This window comes from Musa acuminata, chromosome BXJ3-5 (genome assembly GCF_036884655.1).
Source record: "Musa acuminata AAA Group cultivar baxijiao chromosome BXJ3-5, Cavendish_Baxijiao_AAA, whole genome shotgun sequence".
In the NCBI taxonomy this organism is placed as follows: domain Eukaryota; kingdom Viridiplantae; phylum Streptophyta; class Magnoliopsida; order Zingiberales; family Musaceae; genus Musa; species Musa acuminata.
In genome coordinates this window covers 3,845,677-3,863,284 of record NC_088353.1, presented here as the reverse complement: position 1 = coordinate 3,863,284, position 17,608 = coordinate 3,845,677, and the positions used below count along the sequence as shown (strand labels likewise).

General features: G+C 36.8%; 1 protein-coding gene across 1 annotated transcript; it reads left to right on the top strand.

The window, feature by feature from the left end:
* Positions 1–2,012: 2,012 nt before the first annotated feature.
* LOC135637969 (uncharacterized) lies at positions 2,013–17,560 on the top strand. The gene is made up of 14 exons (XM_065150875.1): positions 2,013–2,296; positions 3,258–3,806; positions 3,954–5,114; positions 5,842–6,166; positions 7,450–7,705; positions 7,827–8,043; positions 8,972–9,318; positions 10,034–10,567; positions 11,100–12,300; positions 12,417–12,770; positions 12,915–13,152; positions 13,460–16,101; positions 16,201–16,337; positions 17,149–17,560. Exons 1-14 carry the CDS (start codon positions 2,174–2,176, stop codon positions 17,447–17,449), a joined length of 8,385 nt encoding a protein of 2,794 aa, XP_065006947.1. The 5' UTR covers positions 2,013–2,173; the 3' UTR covers positions 17,450–17,560.
* Positions 17,561–17,608: the final 48 nt, after the last annotated feature.

Here is a 17,608-nt window from a genome sequence, read left to right as displayed (position 1 = left end):
TTGGCAGAGGTTATCCTGAAACAACACACATACAACATAATAATTCTTTATAATTAGTAACAATATGTGCTAGAAAATGTTATGTAACTAACATTTCATATTAGAACTCAAAATCACTTTCATGTATGATAACCAAAATCATATAGAAGATTTACTCACATCTGCATAATGGCTGGAAGGCTGCTGCTGTCCCTTAAGATTGCTGGTGTCTTTGGCCACTTGTTAGCTTAGCAGGCTCATTTCTTTCATCCATGAATTGCCTAATCTTTACTTCAAAGAAAATGCATTTATGATTGGTAGGATTATTCTCAAAGAACTGAAACACGAGTTGTTCTGTCATCATTACCTTATGTGCACATCTTTGATGGTAGATCTTCAAAGTGGCCTTATCCTCTTTCATGGATGAAACCTTCATAGACAATTATTAAAGCTAGTCAGCGGTGATACGCCAGAAAAATAAACAGAATTGCACAAACAAGATGGCTCAGATGCATTCAAGGCATATGATGGGATCTTCCGAGAGGAAATATGGTTTCTGTTGCTAAATGATAACCAGAGAATACAATCGAACAAGCTATCTCAAAATCAAACAATTCCTACTTCCATTTCCTTATCCAATAACAAATGATTGCTTCAGGAACTTCACTTATGCAAACAAGAGTAAAAGATAATCCACTTGATTACTTAGATCGGAAAGAACACCGATGCTGCTTCCTCATCAAGCACTCTTCCACCATGTTTTCATACCACCCTACGGCTTACATCTAACAAGATCTTCAGATCGTGCAAAGAATCCCCTGTACCTTTTCATTGGACACGGCATCCTTCATCATCAGGGCATCGCACAAACGGTTCAAGTCTTCCGATGATTCTGGCAACATCTCTGCGTTGGCACCGAGCCGCGTCCTTGATGCCCGAGCGCTCAACATGGCTTTCCTCTATAATCACCACAAGATGATCAGAGACCCACCAGAAGAACGAAAAACCAAGACAAACACAAACCTTGCATTTCCCCAGCTCTCCTGGGTGGCTGTGCAGGGAGCTCGATAGAACGTCTGCTGAACCCTGAAGACGAACCTGCATAAAAATGCAGCCTTAAGCCCGGGGGACATCTGACGGAGAACGATGGCCTCTTGGTTTTCCGAAGCCATGTCGAAGGATGGAGAAACCTGAGATTGATGGAGCCAAGAAAGAGGAGAGGGGAGACGAAGAGGAAGGCGGCAGTTAAAGAAGGCTGGGGAGGGAAGACAGGGAGAGTAACGAACTCTTGAAACAAGTGCCAGGTGTACATGGATCTCATCCTTAACTAGATTTGATTCAGGGGTGAGGTCCGGTTTGGCACTTCCATTCCTCTATCTCATGTGCAATTATTTTATCTGAAATCCCATGGCATAATGCCGATACATCGTGTGATAGAATAATACTTGCAAATATCTTGTTGTTCCGTTCTTTTTGTTTATGCATCGCATTAGCACCTCAAGCTTTAACATCAAATATTTTGTTTATTTTAGTTAGCTATGTTGTTCTTAATATGAAATTAACTCTCAATCGAGAGAGGTTTTGATGCTATTCTGTATGACAAAATCGAGTGGAATTAGAAGAAAAAACAGGGGGAAAAATTAATGTGTTGGAATTACGTCGTTTCATGTTTTGTTTTGTATTTAGATTGACGTGGAGGTCGCTTGCTGCATGAAGAAGGAAGCCATCGATGCAGCAGTCCATGGTGGTCTTTGTATGTTGGTGAACTCGTTAGACTGTTCATGGCCGGCTTCGGAGAGGAGAAAGGAATCATCAGAAAAGCATAAAGCGATGGTCGCGTCATCTCCCCACTCTTCCTTTCTTTTTGCTTTCCATCGTGCCTTTGCTGTTCTCTCTCTCTTGACTTGACTTTGCTATGGTCTCTCTCTCTCTCTCTCTCTCTCTCTCTCAGAGTCTACATCGGAAATCAAAAGCTATAAATGCTTCGTAATCCCGACGTACGATCCTTCAAATCACTGGTTAACTCAACTCTTTCGGCCCGCTGCGAAAGGCTTTCCTTGAGCCCGAAGAAACGATCCCATTTAGCTTTCAGAACACTTCTTTCGTTGCCGTGGCACGTTATTTTGCATTTGGACGTCGGAGATCTCTGCGGTTGAAGTTTCGGAGCGCGCGCAGAGGCAAGGGAGTGAGAGGTATGGAGGAGCGAGGGGAGGGCGGGGGCGAAGGACGACCTAGGCCACCTCGAGGAGACCTCGGCGACATCGTTCTTTCTTGGTCGCTGGGTCAGATTCTCGATGAGAACCTCCTCCAGAACCAGGTTTTTGTCGTCGCCCGTTCCGCTGCCGGACTGTAGCATACGAGCCTGTTTATCGTCGTCTTTGATGGGTTTATTGTGCCGCTCTGGTTCCGTTTGCATGTTCAATAGGCGACAGATGCAAAACTACATGCATAACATGGAATCAAAATTCATCTGCTACAATGTTAATTTTGCAGCGTTAGATTTTATATGGCTATTCCTTTTTTTCCTTTCTTCGTGCGAGGCCACACTTCATGGAGAGCCTTTCGATGTGACTTGGTAAAATGAAAGGTGGACTCTTTTCGCTTCAAGAACGATCAGCAAGAGTAGAATTATAGCCGTTTTAACTGAAGCACAATGACCCAGCTTTCTTTTCTCCTCTTGTGATTCTTGAGCTTCATGTATGCTTCTACGTTTCCTTTCTCACTAACCATGGATTTGGAAAACTTGTTGTGTTATTAGATTGTTTGCAACTGTTATCTTGGGGAGTAAACATGATTATCTTGATTCAATGTGTTTTTTGTTAGATTCTTTTTTCTGCTTGAGCTCTTCAATTATAAGTTTCAAGTTTCCTTGTGCTGCCACTAGAATTGGTCTTAGGTTCCACATAAACTTTGCAGGTAGCTTGACATCTCAGTAAAACTGTTGCAGGACAAGATGATCATAAAAATCAAGATTTTGTGTGTAAAATCTCAAGTCGAAAATAACATGAATGGAATTTTTATTGTTCATGCCTATCAGGATCTGGAAGTTTTCCTTGATGGACTAATTTTGACATATTTATAATTGGAATTTATGTTTTTTCTCCAGCAGTCGTGATGTTATTTTTTGTTATAATTAAAATTTTATCTGGTCTATTTTGTCCAATTAAGATAGTAAACTTGACTCTTTTTAGTAGTTAGAAGTCATTGCCTTTGTCCAATTAAGAAACAAATGTGTCTCATAAGCTTCAGTAACTTTTCTTGTTTATCTTCTGCTGTAGGTGGTGAAGATACCATCTATGTTTCTATCAATTGAACATTATTTTGGATCTTTTGCTGCTCCTTCGATGGAAGAGACACGTGCAGAAATACACTCTTCTTTGGTTGATATTTCAAAAGCTCCTCGAGCAAAGATACTCGCCATAGAAAACGGACAGAGAAAATCCAAAACTACTCAGGAGTATTATATTGACGTTGAATTTCTCAACAATCACATAGATTGTGGAAGTCAAAATTATAAGGCACGGAATGGTGATCTTTTCATTCTATCAAGTATGAAGCCAGAGGATGTCAGGGATTTCAATAGATACAATGTTGCTTGTTGCTTAGCGTTGGTTACCGAGGTTTCAATGGATGATGATGTTCAGAAGGGTTTTGTTGTGAAATTATATAAGTTCACTGATGTGGAATATGATATGGGTAACTTCAAATTTGCATTATTTCTGACTAACTTATTGACAAATATTCGGATATGGAAAGCACTTTGTTTCACATCAGGAATGAATAACAACATCAGGATCATCAATGAAGTTCTGTCACCCAGGCCAATGGTAAAGATGACCATGTTTTCAAGTTTCTTTTGTCATTTATTTTCTTATGTACTTTTATGCATTTTATCTGCACTTAAAGCATTTAGTAACTGTTACATTTGTCCTTACTAGATGGCGATAGATATATTTCTTCCTATTTCCTTGCAGGTGACCGCCACATGTAACACTAGTGTATCTGGAGTGAATGACTATTGGTTTACTAAATTATTGGATAAATTATGTTCATTTGATCTGAATCTGTCACAAATAGAAGCTGTACGGGCTGCAATTCATGCAACAGGATGCAGAGATTCACACTGTGTGGAACTTGTATGGGGCCCTCCAGGAACAGGGAAGACAAAGACAGTTAGTGCTATGCTGTGGGCATTCTTGCATATGAAATGCAGAACCCTTACCTGTGCTCCAACAAATGTTGCAGTAGTTGGGGTCTGTTCTCGTCTACTTCAGTTGATCAAATACACTGATGAAAAGGATAAACTACATGGGCTGCCATCTTCCCTTGGGGATGTACTTCTATTTGGAAACAGTGAGCGTATGGAAATAGATGATGAGCTCCAAGATGTGTTTTTGGATTATCGTGTTGAGCAACTTGTTGATTGCTTTGCACCATCAACAGGATGGAAATATAGGATATCTTCAGTGGTCAGTTTGCTTGAGGACTGCAGTTGTATGTACCATATGTTTCTTGAAAATAGCCACAAGGAGGAAGCCTTAACCTTTACAAATTTCTTTAAGAAGCAATTCAATGCAGTGGTCACACCTCTTGAAAATTGTATAAGGAATTTGTGGATCCATACAAATTGCATTTCATCAGGCAACATAACTGAAATATCCTCTCTCCTGAATTTGCTTGAAACGATGCATAACTTGTTATGTGACAAAGAACTTAGTGATGATGAATTGAAAGAGGTCCTTCTACCAGATAACTCAAAATGTTTACTGACAAAAAGTATTCACGACCCTGCCTCTCTAGAACATGGATTTTCTACCAGTAAACGATTGTCTGAAGCTAGAGTTGAATCTCTTTGTCTATTGAGAGTTCTTCAGAGCTCTCTTTCGCTACCTAATACTGTGGACAGTAGCCAAATCCGCACTTATTGTCTTCAAAGTGCCTCACTTATATTTTGCACTGCTTCTAGTTCTTCTATGTTGCATCATGTGGAGATGAATCCTCTTCATATTGTAGTTATTGATGAAGCTGCTCAACTTAAGGAATGTGAATCAGTGATTCCACTACGGCTTAATAGGCTGAACAATGCCATTTTGGTGGGAGATGAGTGTCAGTTGCCATCAACCGTGAAAAGCCAGGTTTATCTGTAACTACACCTATGGACATCAGTAGCAATATTAAATACTCATAGCATTGTAAGTTTGTCATAAGCATACAATGTGGTTTATTTCAGAAACTGTTTTACAGCAGTTGGAGTCTAATGTATACACTTCAGGACCTCAACTTAGGGATGACAACCAGGCATAGTAGTTTTTCTTTATTCTACTCATCTCATCTTTCTATTCAAAAATCCCATCCAGTTCTCACCCCATCCATCTCTTCGGTCAATAATTATAATATCATCTTCAGTCCATAAAAGAGCTGACTATATTAGGTTTTCCTGCACTGCCTCCATGTAATTAGCTTCTGGGTATACATGTGCTATTATTGACATTTTTTAAGTTAAATTTACTAGAAACCAAAGGGAAACTATTCGTATGAAATTTCTGTTTGGATTTTCATAGGACGTGATAGGCCCAAAACGGGGGTATGTAACACTGCTCTTGCACCTGAAAAGAAAAATACGAACCTTGCACCATTCCCTACCAGTTGTTAGTAATTATACCCAACCTAGTCCCATGCCACATCAAAACTTGACCCAACCCATTTGTGCTGGCTCATCTGGTGCACTAATTTTGTCAGTTTTGAAGGTGGTATTACCTACTTGAGGTTCACTGACAAAGTATCTTTTTTTATGTTTCACATATTTCATGTTCTTGTTACTGATAACAATTTTTTCTTTGTTTTCTTAATTCTGTTCCCCAGGTTAGCAAGGATGCAGGTTTTGGTGTTAGCCTCTTTGAAAGGTTAAGTTCTGTGGGCCAAAGGAAGCACCTTCTCAACATGCAATACCGCATGCACCCTTCAATCAGCTTATTCCCAAATTTCAGATTTTACAAGAAACAAATTCTTGATGGCCCAAATGTTGAGGGCATCAATTACAACAAAAATTATAAGGACCTAAAATTTGGTGCTTACGCTTTTCTAAATGTTGCCGATGGGATAGAAGAGGTGGATGAACATGGGAATAGCAAGAGAAACTTGGTTGAAGTTGTTGTTGTACTGCATTTGGTCCAAAGACTATTTATACGTATGTTTTCTTCATGTTTTAAAGTTTATCTTTTAAAATTTTTAATAGCACAAATGATGCTTTTGCATTTTTCTTTTTTTTTTTCATGCCATAATCTATTCTTGCTCTATTTGTCATGAAGAATCCCTTTTTTTCATGCGTAATTTCAGGGACCTAAACAATCTGTCTGCTTAGTTCTATCATTTTCTTTTACACAATGCAGCCTAATGCACCAACCTTGACTACTGTTTGCTAAATAACTTTTTTTATGTAGTACTTTAGTACTCAACACAAACTTACTCATATATTGGCAGCATAAGTCTGCATCCCAGAACATCCTTTCCCCCAGGGGAGGTCGATTGTCCTGAATTGGCAACAAAAAGGCATGATAAAATTGGATGAACTCGTTCTTAGAAAATAACCAGTACCTTTAATTTTTTTTATATCTAGACTTTGAGGAGCTTGGTGGACTTTTATGCCAACATTCAGATTTCAGACCATTGGCCTTGATTTTCTTTAAACCAAGAACATATGCGAGTGATATTTTACTTGTTCAGAAGAGTAGATTCAAGTTGACCATGTTATGTAACTATGTCAAGGCATGACACAAAAACAAAAAAGAAATATAGGGAGACAAACTGAATTGTGTGAGAAGATGAAATTTTATTCTGGGGTGTGACTTTTTAGCTGGACTAGCCTGCATAATCTGGAGAACATTCAAGATTTCTCAGACCCCCATTACTTGACTTTCTATTCTATTCCATTTTTGCAATTTAATGGAAATGTAATTCAGAAAATATCAGCTACTGGTTGCTTTTTGTGTGTGGCTTTAATTTTGTTTAGTTATAATTTTTTGGCTATTATGCTATTCTATATGGTCTGAATCAAAATGATAAACTTAAGAAGTTAATGCTTAAAAGAGTCAATGAATTGTAGCTATTCGTAGTATTAAACCGAAGAACATATTAAACTTGATCTGAGCATATGCGATGTCAGAAGATTTTTTATTAAGCATGCAGAATGAGAAGAAGGCTGACAAAATTATGCTGTTTTAGGAAGAAATAGTTTGAAGTCTTTCCTATTGATACTAACTTTGTTAAACCATTCCTTCTCTCTTTAGTGGATCGTCCACATAGGATGTGTGAATTGACAATTCTCCTTCAGTCAATTATACCTAATTCTTTGCCAGGGCTATGGTTGTTATGCTAGCAAATATTATATAACTATATCAAGGAACAGTTTCCTGATGAACTGATCATGTAGTTTTTTCCACCTGTCATGGATGTGTTCTCTTGTTTTTACAGATTGGGAAGCTTCTGGTGAAATACTTAGCATTGGAGTCATTTCACCATATAGTTCTCAAGTAAATGCAATCAAGGAAAAACTTGGAAACAAATATGGGGCATATGATGGCTTTAGGATAAGAGTGAAGTCTATTGATGGATTTCAAGGTGAAGAGGATGATGTTATTATACTTTCGACGGTGAGGTCTAGTGATAAAGCTAATATTGGTTTTCTTGAAGATCATCAAAGGACTAATGTTGCTTTGACAAGGGCTAGGTACTCTTCACATAGCCACACAAGAATGTTAAATGACAGTCACAATTATGCTTGTAAATGCTTATTTATATTTCCAGAAGCCTTTATGTTGTTAAGATCAAGTGGTTTATGCTTATTGTAGGCACTGCCTCTGGATTGTGGGAAATGCAAAAACATTAGAAAGAAGTGACACCATATGGAAATGCTTAGTTCTTGATGCAAAGGCACGAAAATGTTATTTCGATGCTAATGATGATGTCTGTTTGGCTAAATCAATTTTGCATGTAAAGCATGAACTTGATCAGCTTGATGATTTGCTAAGATCAGATTCAGTTCTTCTCAGCGGTTCAAGATGGAAGGTATACCCTTCAATTACAAGAATTATTGAAGAGTATTTAGCTGTCTTTTTTTGCTTTCTTGTGAAATTTACCAGTAAAATTGTTAACTTTATTACTTATGCACTTTATCATTTTCATTTTTGTTGCCAGTAAATAAGTAGAGATGTTTCCACCTTGTTTCTGTTTGTGAAGACTTAAGAAGGAATGTAGTAGCACAGAAAATGAAAAATAGAAAAGAAATAAACAATACAATTGACATCGAACCACAAATAAACAGGAACATTGTCCAAAATATTCCATCGAAGGACATTGAATAGAAAACCAAGTACTAACCAAGAAATATACAATTAAACATCAACTGAATATTTTCCAAAATAGCATAACCAAGAAGCTCAAAAACTTTAATACAGTAGTATGTTCATGCATCTTCATGTGTATCGTCTCATTAGGGCATTTCATTAAGTTTAGATACAACTTCTATAGGTGAAGCACCAACATTATCTGTTGTAGTCCATATTGACATTTGTCTCAATGTTTTGCAATTTTAAAATTAGTACATATGCTGTTTTATAGAATAGTTTAAAATTAGTAGGCAATACTGTACAACTTTATTGAGCAGAACATGATTTTTATGGATGCAAACTTACAGTAATATCCTATATACTGCCCAATTCACTGGTCATATAGTTTTATAGTAAGGAGACTAATTTCTTTTCATGATTAGTGTAATTTATAGATACATTTCTTCAGAGAAGATGACTTTTAGTGTGGTCAGCCCCCCCTCTGGTGCCCACTGCCTGACTTGGTGCATGTTTTTACATCCCACATTTTGTTATGTGACTGGCTTTTATAGTTTGTTATGTTCAAATGTTTGATTTTGATGTTCTGTTGACTATTTTTATAAGCATGCAAAATGCTAATCAGATTATCTTTCTTGTACAATATACAGGTGCTGTTTAGTGATGACTTCAAAAAGTTCTTTTTAAGATTGAGACAGCTTCATGCTAAGCAGGAAGTAATTCATTTGCTGCTAAGGCTTTCCAAAGGTTTGCGGTCAAAATCTAAAATACAAGGCATATCTGATTCATTTGATCTTGTAAGAATTTCAAGGGTTAAGGATCTTTATCTCATCTGGACTGTTGACATCATTAAGGATGAAAGATATGTCCAGGTAATAAAGGTGTGGGATCTCTGTCCATTTGAACAGATTGCAAGACTTGTATCACGTCTTGATCATATATTTTCAACGTACACAGAGGTTTATTTGAAACACTGCAAAGCTGCTTGTGTTGAAGGGTATATTCACTTTTCTTAGCTGCAATGAATTTCGCATTCTTCATCATTGTTCTATAATTTCTGATATCTTTCTTTTTCCTGCGACTGAACTGCACTCATAATTGACATTTACTCTTTTGCCTATTTGATTATAAACAGCTTTAAAACATGATAACAATGCATAACCAACATCAGTTGGCTGCAAAATAATTCCTAGCTAAACCAAGCATACCCTGACTAGGTCAATGTTCACATTAGCTGATTCTTTTGAGTTACACTTTTAATCATGTCAAAAGTTGGACATTATAAAAAATATGGTTCAAGAACATTTATGTTTGTACAAATTATTAGTATTATGCCCTTTTAAGTTTTAACTATACATCTTAAACTATGTTTGTACTTCTAAGAATTGCAATCTTGGCAGTTGAGACGTGCTTAACCTAATTTTCCTCATGCTTTTCCTTGGCTTGATCATTAAATATATTACCTAAGTCTAAAGCAAATCTTGATATGATACTCCAGTGTTCAGTTTAATTATAGCTGACCTTTGATATTGCTAGGCACTGTCATTCTATGGTTCAGTTTGAAACAACATATTTAAATAAGTTATATTATTATTTTTCTATCGTTAGCAGTATTTTGTTCTTTGTTATTTGTGAGGTTTATTGTATATTCTTGTTTCTGCAGCCATTTTTTTCTCCTCTCTGTTTAATATAATTTTGCTGGTACTTAATAGGAATCTTGAAGTGCCGATGAGTTGGAATGTTGTCTGCGATATGATTCGTTACAAGACATTAAAAAAAGCCAGATCAACTACAGAGGAAGATGCTGTACAATTGGATTCATCGAGTCATATGGAGGATTCAAAAGTCAATGAGAGCCTTCTATTAATGAAATTCTATTCCTTATCATCTAGAGTAGTAAGGCATTTGTTAATAGCTAATGATGGGACTGATGTATTTATTCCATTCGAACTAAATGATCAAGAAAAGGAGATAATCCTTTTTCCACTAAGCACTTTTATTTTAGGTCGGTCAGGGACAGGGAAAACAACAATACTGACCATGAAACTAATTCAGAAGGAACAACTGTATTCTATTGCTTCCGAAGGTGCTTCTGAAATTTTTGGTTTATCTGATGCTGCTGACAGAAGTGTTGTACTAAAGAAGCATTCTAGTCCAAATAAAGGACATTTCTTAAAGCAGGTTTTTCTTACTGTTAGCTCCAAACTATGTTCTGCAATCAGGAGCCACATATGCCAACTGCAAAGGTCTGCTGCCTGTGGAATCTTTACATCTAGAACTGATCATTTTTTTTCCATTTGATTTAAAATTTTAATGAATGTTATCCTCATCATCAGTTCATAGTTAAGTGGAAGTTTTTATTTGTCTTTAGCTATTAGGAGTCGTATTCTTTTACTATTATTTACTCAGAGCTTGTAGGTTATGATGTTTAAGGACACTTTTACTGCCATTCTAATTTCAAGGCTTACTATAAATACCATTGAATTTTGAACTTAATCTGCAAATCGAATTGTAGCCTAGATTGCTGGTATTTTTGCCCTTTAAAAGTTGTAGCTTCGATTGGTTTATTATTTTACCTCATTTCTTATACATCTTGAGCCACCAGATCTTCACCATGATTGGTGGTATATTTTCCCTTTAAAACTTGCACATTACCAATTGGTCTTTTTCAATACAGAAAATGAGTTATCTAAGATTAACAGTGGTTTTAAGGCATGGCTCGTCTATATCTCTAGTGCTTTTGAGTCTATTAACCATGGTTTGTTGCAATGTTTCCAGCATTGCTTCTGGTTATGACTTTTGTGGTCCAGCAATTTCTCTGGAGATGAATGATAAAAGTGAATTATCTGATTTATTAGATATACCTGACAGTTTTACTAGTCTAAAGCAAGAGCATTACCCTTTGGTCATTACATTTCGGAAGTTTCTGATGATGCTTGATGGCACTTTCAATTCTTTCTTTGACAAGTACTACAATAAGTGGGGAGTTATACCAAACCAAAGAGGATGTGCAAAGTCATTTGCCTTGCAATCTCTTATCCAGAGTAAAGAAGTCAACTATGATAAATTTGTTGGGTCCTATTGGCCCCATTTTAATAAACAGCTTACTAAAACAGTCAATCCATCCACTGTTTTCACACAGATAATTTCCCACATCAAGGGTGGAATGGATTCAGGAACAGTTCATGCTGGTAAACTTAAAAGGGAAGATTACCTTCTTTTGTCAGAGAAGCGAGTCTCAACTTTAAGCAGAGAAACTAGAGAGACAATATATGACATTTTTATTGATTATGAGAATAAAAAACTTCTATATGGGGAATTTGATTTGTCTGATTTTGTCAATGACCTGCATCAACAGCTTGCTCGCAATGGCTTTGCAGGGGATATGATTGATTTTGTTTATATTGATGAGGTTCAGGATCTCACTTTAAGACAGATTGGACTTCTTAGGTATGTCTGTAAGAACTTCGAGGAAGGCTACACTTTTGCAGGAGACACAGCACAGACTATTGCCAGAGGAATTGATTTCCGGTTTGAGGATATCCGTTCCCTTTTCTATACGGAGTTCCTTTCAGAGGTCAATAGTGGATATCAGCAGAAAAAGAAGGAAAGAGAAATACATGTGACAGATTTGTTTCAGTTAAATCAAAACTTTCGAACTCATGCTGGTATTTTGGGATTGGCCCAGAGCATTATGGACCTCCTTTACTACTTCTTCCCACTGAGTGTTGATAAATTGATTCCAGAGTTTAGTTTAATATGTGGAGAAGCACCTGTATTGCTTGAATCTAGTAATGATGAGAATGCTATTCTTACTATTTTTGGAAACAGTGGTAGCGGTCAGAGATGCCTGAGTGGATTTGGAGCTGAACAAGTCATTCTCGTCCGTGATACTGTCACCAAGGAGCAAATATTTGATCAAATTGGGAAACAAGCTCTTGTTCTGACTATATTAGAATGTAAGGGCCTTGAATTTGAGGTAACTATCTACTGGATGTTGTTTAACTTCAAGTGTGTGTATATATTGATTTAACAAAAATAATGACAACCACAATGTTTTTTGGATCATCATAACTAATTTGATATACTGTGCAGGATGTTTTGCTTTATAATTTCTTTGGAACTTCACCACTGAAAAAGAAGTGGAGAGTAACATACGAGTATATGAAGCACCGTGATATTCTTGAACCTTCTGTTTCAAGGACATTTCCTTCATTTGAACTGGAAAGACACAATCTTCTTTGTTCGGAATTGAAGCAGCTCTATGTTGCCATAACTCGCACAAAGCAGAGACTCTGGATTTGTGAGAATACCGATGAGTATTCTAAACCGATGTTTGATTATTGGAAGAGGCTATGCCTTGTCCAAGAAAGACACTTGGATTCTTCCCTTGCACAGGCCATGAAGGTAGCAAGTAGTGCAGAGGATTGGAGATTACGTGGTATTGAGGTTTGTGTTTCATATGCTTATTGGTGTGAAACAGCCATTTGCATATTTACTTTCTATTTACTTAAGGCTTTACCTGAAATATAAATATACTGTAAATTCTCAAGGATTAATCATCAAACCATAATTTTTTTTTCTCTTTTTCAGCTATTTAATGAGGGGAACTTTGATCTGGCTGCTGTGTGCTTTGAGAAAGCTGGGGATGAATACAACGAAAAGTGGGCTAAGGCAGCAGGTCTTGTTGCGCATGCTGACCATGTTATCTCTACAAATACGGATATGGGTGAGATTGCCCTAAAAAGAGCTGCTGAGATCTATGAATCCATTGACAAACTAGAAAGTGCTGCTACCTGTTACATTAAATTGAATGACTTCAAAGAAGCAGGTTACATATACGGAGACTATCGTCTTTATCTTCTGCATTTCTTATTTGAGTTCTTTCAATAGGCATGCTATTTGATTGGATTGTAGCATTTAACGTTGTTGTTGTGTTAACATAAGATGTTAGTTTCATAGAAATATAAAAATTGAAATCTATTTTAGCATGTTAACTACTGCTTAACATTAAACAAAGTCCTTTTTTTTTCCTGACATGTTTATGCCAGACTCCAACATTTCCTAAAACTTCAACTTTCCTCATGAATATCATATACTTGTGTTATCCTTTCTTTATTTGATCGTCATTTATGCAGGTATGATTTATATGGAGAAATGTGGCATATCAAGGCTTAAAGATGCGGGGGACTGTTTTGCAATGGCAGAGTGTTGGACTGATGCTGCTCATGCATATGCTAAAGGAAAATTCTTATCAGAATGCCTATTAGTTTGTTCCAAGGGGAGGATTTTTGAGACAGGATTGAAAATTATTGAACAATGGAATGAAGCTTCTTGTACTGATGGAAGACAGAAGCATGAACTGAATGAGATGATATCATCTTATCTGGAGAATTGTACCCAACACTATCTAGAGCTTGGAGATATTCAATGCATGATGATGTTTGTTAAAGCTTTCCAGTCAAATGATGTACGTCTGCGTTTCCTGGATGTAGTTCATCATTTCTTGAAGTCCAATAATCGTATTGATGATTTGCTAACTGTGGAGCTAGAATTAGGAAACTATATAGAGGCTGCAAGCATTGCAAGAAACAAAGGAAATATGTTATTAGAGGCAGAGATCCTTGATAAAGCTAACTGTTTTGAGGAGGCAACTACGTTGCTTCTTTTACATGTTCTTATGAGCTCACTTTGGTCATCTGGAAGCAAGGGGTGGCCACTGAAGAGATATGCAGAAAAGGAGAACCATTTGATGAAAGCAAAAGAACTAGCACAGTGGAAGTCAGGTTCATTTCAGGAATATGTTTTCCTGGAAGCAGATATATTATCAGATAGAGAGAAAAGCTTGTCTGACATGTCAAGACACTTGGTTGAGGCTCAAAAGCACCGCAACCTTAGACAGGAAGTATTTAGCAGTCGAGCAATACTTGACGTCCATATTGAATCGAAACCCTTTAAATTTCTCCATGGACAAGTTTCAGTCTTTGATTCTGACAAGCATGTGAATGATATTATATCTCAAAAGTGCCTCTCTGTTGATACAATGATGTATGCTTGGAACCTTTGGAAAGCAGTGATACTGGATCTGCTGTCCCACCTTGATGACCCTAAATTAACCAAAGATGGCTCAAGGTATGAAGAGTTCTATCTTGAATATTTTGGTGTCAGAACATTGGATGAAAAAAACATGTATTTTATCCAAAATCCAGAAGCCTATTGGGTAAAAAATACTGTAAAATTTTCTCTAGTAAAGAAAAAAAACCTGGTTTGGTTGAGTGCCAGCGAGTGCATATCATGTGCTAAAAGTTATTGGAGTACTGAGTTATTTTCAGTTGGTATGAAATTACTTGATTGTTTGCAAGCCCTGCATAACTTTTATGTGCAAAAGAATCTATATTCATTCTGCAGAGGGAGGATGGCCATTTGGATATATGAAGTTGCCAAGTTCCTTATTGAGTCAGAATTAACATCAGCAAGTAGTATGAATAAGAGTAGTATGAATAAGGTACATGGATACTACAATTTGTCCCAAACTTGGTACTTTGACATAATTTTCCCATTAGACTGGAGAAATGACACAATGGAAAATGTGATATTTCTTCATGAAAACAAGACTGCTATGGAGATAATTGATGTCTCCCTTACTGGAATCCTAGAACGTAGGAATGGTAAACTGACACATGGGCAAATTGGTAGGCTGGTGATGTTGCTCTTTCTCACAGGACAATTATCTGATGAATTGTTCAAAATGATCATGAACTGCTTGACTGATATGCAACCTTGGAGAGATTTTATTGAACAATATAGAACTTTTTTGAATTTCGGATTTGCAAGGTTTCCTGTAATATCCACTTTTGAGAGCGCATTGCAAAGTTCGTTTAACGTATATTGGAAAAATGAGATTGATTACCTGTCGCCTCACTGCTTTATCTACCTTATTGAGTGCCTAACGTTTTTTGCATCATCATGCCGGGGTCTTGGTGGACATTTTTTTACTACAAAATCTTCTCTCCTTGAAATGATCAAATGCCATGGTTGTAAGGGCTATATGACGGCTTGCTTGTCTTCAGTCCCTGATCTCTCGCAGAACACTGTCCAATTGTCACTCGGATACATAATAGAAACCATCAAAATCCTTCTAGGAGATAAACATCAGTTATTTGCCTGGATGAACAAGTCTTCCATGCGTAGGGAATCATATCCTCTACTTGCACTAAAACTGGTTATTATACTTTATCTGACTCACTTGAATGCTGGAAGGAGTACTTATGCAATTGGGAGGTTTCTTTCGGAGAATAAAATATATGAAGATTTGCCTAAGGCGTTCTCAGTGCAGCTTCTTCACCAAGCAAAAAATTATGGAGCTGGTGGTAGTTTTCAGTTTATAGGAGTATTTGCTGAGGCATTACGAATGGTGGGAAATTCTTTAGTCATAGTCTGTTCTGCAGAAAGTCCTGTGATGCTCTCAAGTTTGAATGCTTTGACTATTAACTCCGAGCACTTACGGTGCACAGAAAAAGTTTTTGCCCTATTGTTTCCAGAAAAGAAAATGATATTTCAGAGCAAACAATCAGAAAGAAAACCAATAGAAAAAGGCTCTATTGTAATTGATCCTTCCAATAATAGAAACCAGGAAGTTGACTCTATACCTTCAAATGTTTCACATGAGAAAGATCAAGGTCCAGGACTTGGAGACCGAGAATTTGGTAAGGAACTCGCAGAACAATGCAAGCATTTCAGGCAGAAGCTTGAAGAATTTCTATCTGGGAAATATGATGATGTAAGGGAGTTGCTAATATTATCTATTGTTTTTACTGCCTCATACATATTGAGTTTATCTTATGAACTAATGGTGTTTACTTTTGATGTTAAATCAAAGGTCGAGGATACTATTAATATATTTGGCACCACAATGAATTGGATAAAACAGAAAGACCAATTGAAGGATTCTGAAGGGCACTTGATGGCAGAAATGAGGAATTTGCATGTTGAACTCCAATTGCTTGCTACAATGAGGTGATGTATTAAACAGATGGCTATCAATTGTTCTAGAGGCATCACCACAATTAAGAACTACACTAGGAATTAGAAATTTGTACAACATGATGTTCTCTTGTGTTGTTTTTCTCCTAATTTGCTTCGTTTTCAATTTACTTACTGTTAAAACTAGAATATTTCTTTATTTCAGAATAATTCTTAATGTCATTCTTTGGTAGGCTCATTACATTGTTCGAATGTTAGTTTACTCAGCTAGGCACTATCAGCAGCACTCAGTTTTATGGTAATTTAAGCAAACTTCATACAACTTCCGGTTTCATTTCTTAAGGTATCCTCCGCCCTTTCCAGTTGTAAATCACATGTATCAGTAATTCTTTTCAGTGATACAATGGATTTTGCAAAGTTAACATTACTGGCTTCTTGGAACCCCTCGTGCTATTTAAAGTATCACTTGTCATTTTAAGATCAAACATTTTATATCTTTGCATACATATTTATTTCAATAGTTGTTTGAAAGTTTCTGACATCTTTAATGGAGTGATTATGTTACTAATGACATCTGGTGCACCAAGCCATTTTTCAAAAAAAGTGAAAAAAATGAAACAATCAACTTTAGGATATAAATTGGTTTGCGAGTTATAATGGAATTGTAGATGCAAATTAGACTTAAAGAATAACTAATGTATCGTCGAACAAATTAGAGTGGCAAGCCATATCGCAAGGTAAAATTAAACGAGTCACTACAAAAGAGTTGCAATAGTTTAGTAGGATTCTGATTTCTGATTACACTTTTCGGTATGACATTCTAAACGTTATTTGGTTTTGCCAGGTCTGAAGGAACACAAGAAGGCTGCCCAACAAAAGCAGATCTCTATTCAAAGTGGAAGGGCCTGAGAGCAAGCTTGGAACCTCTAATGGACAAATTAATCCCACAGAAGGAAGCTGTAACCAAGGAAGCATCTCCAAGCGATGATGATAATGATATTGATAACACTCAAGGTTGTGATCCAAACATGAGGGAAGCTGTTGCAATACCTGAGGCTTCTTCAAGCAGTCAAACCAAGGCAAGCAAACATAAAGAAAACAAGAAGTCTAGGAAAAAAGGCAAGGGTAAAGGCAAGAGATGGTAGATTTGTCTCCGGTTAAGGTTTTGAGTATTGCTAATTAGACGACACAGCAGGTTATATTTTGTGTACATACTTATATTTTTTGTGTTTCCGCCGCAACAGTACATTTATTAAAGGAAGTTATAAATTGCATGCTTTCTGAATCTGCCAATTCTGTAGCTT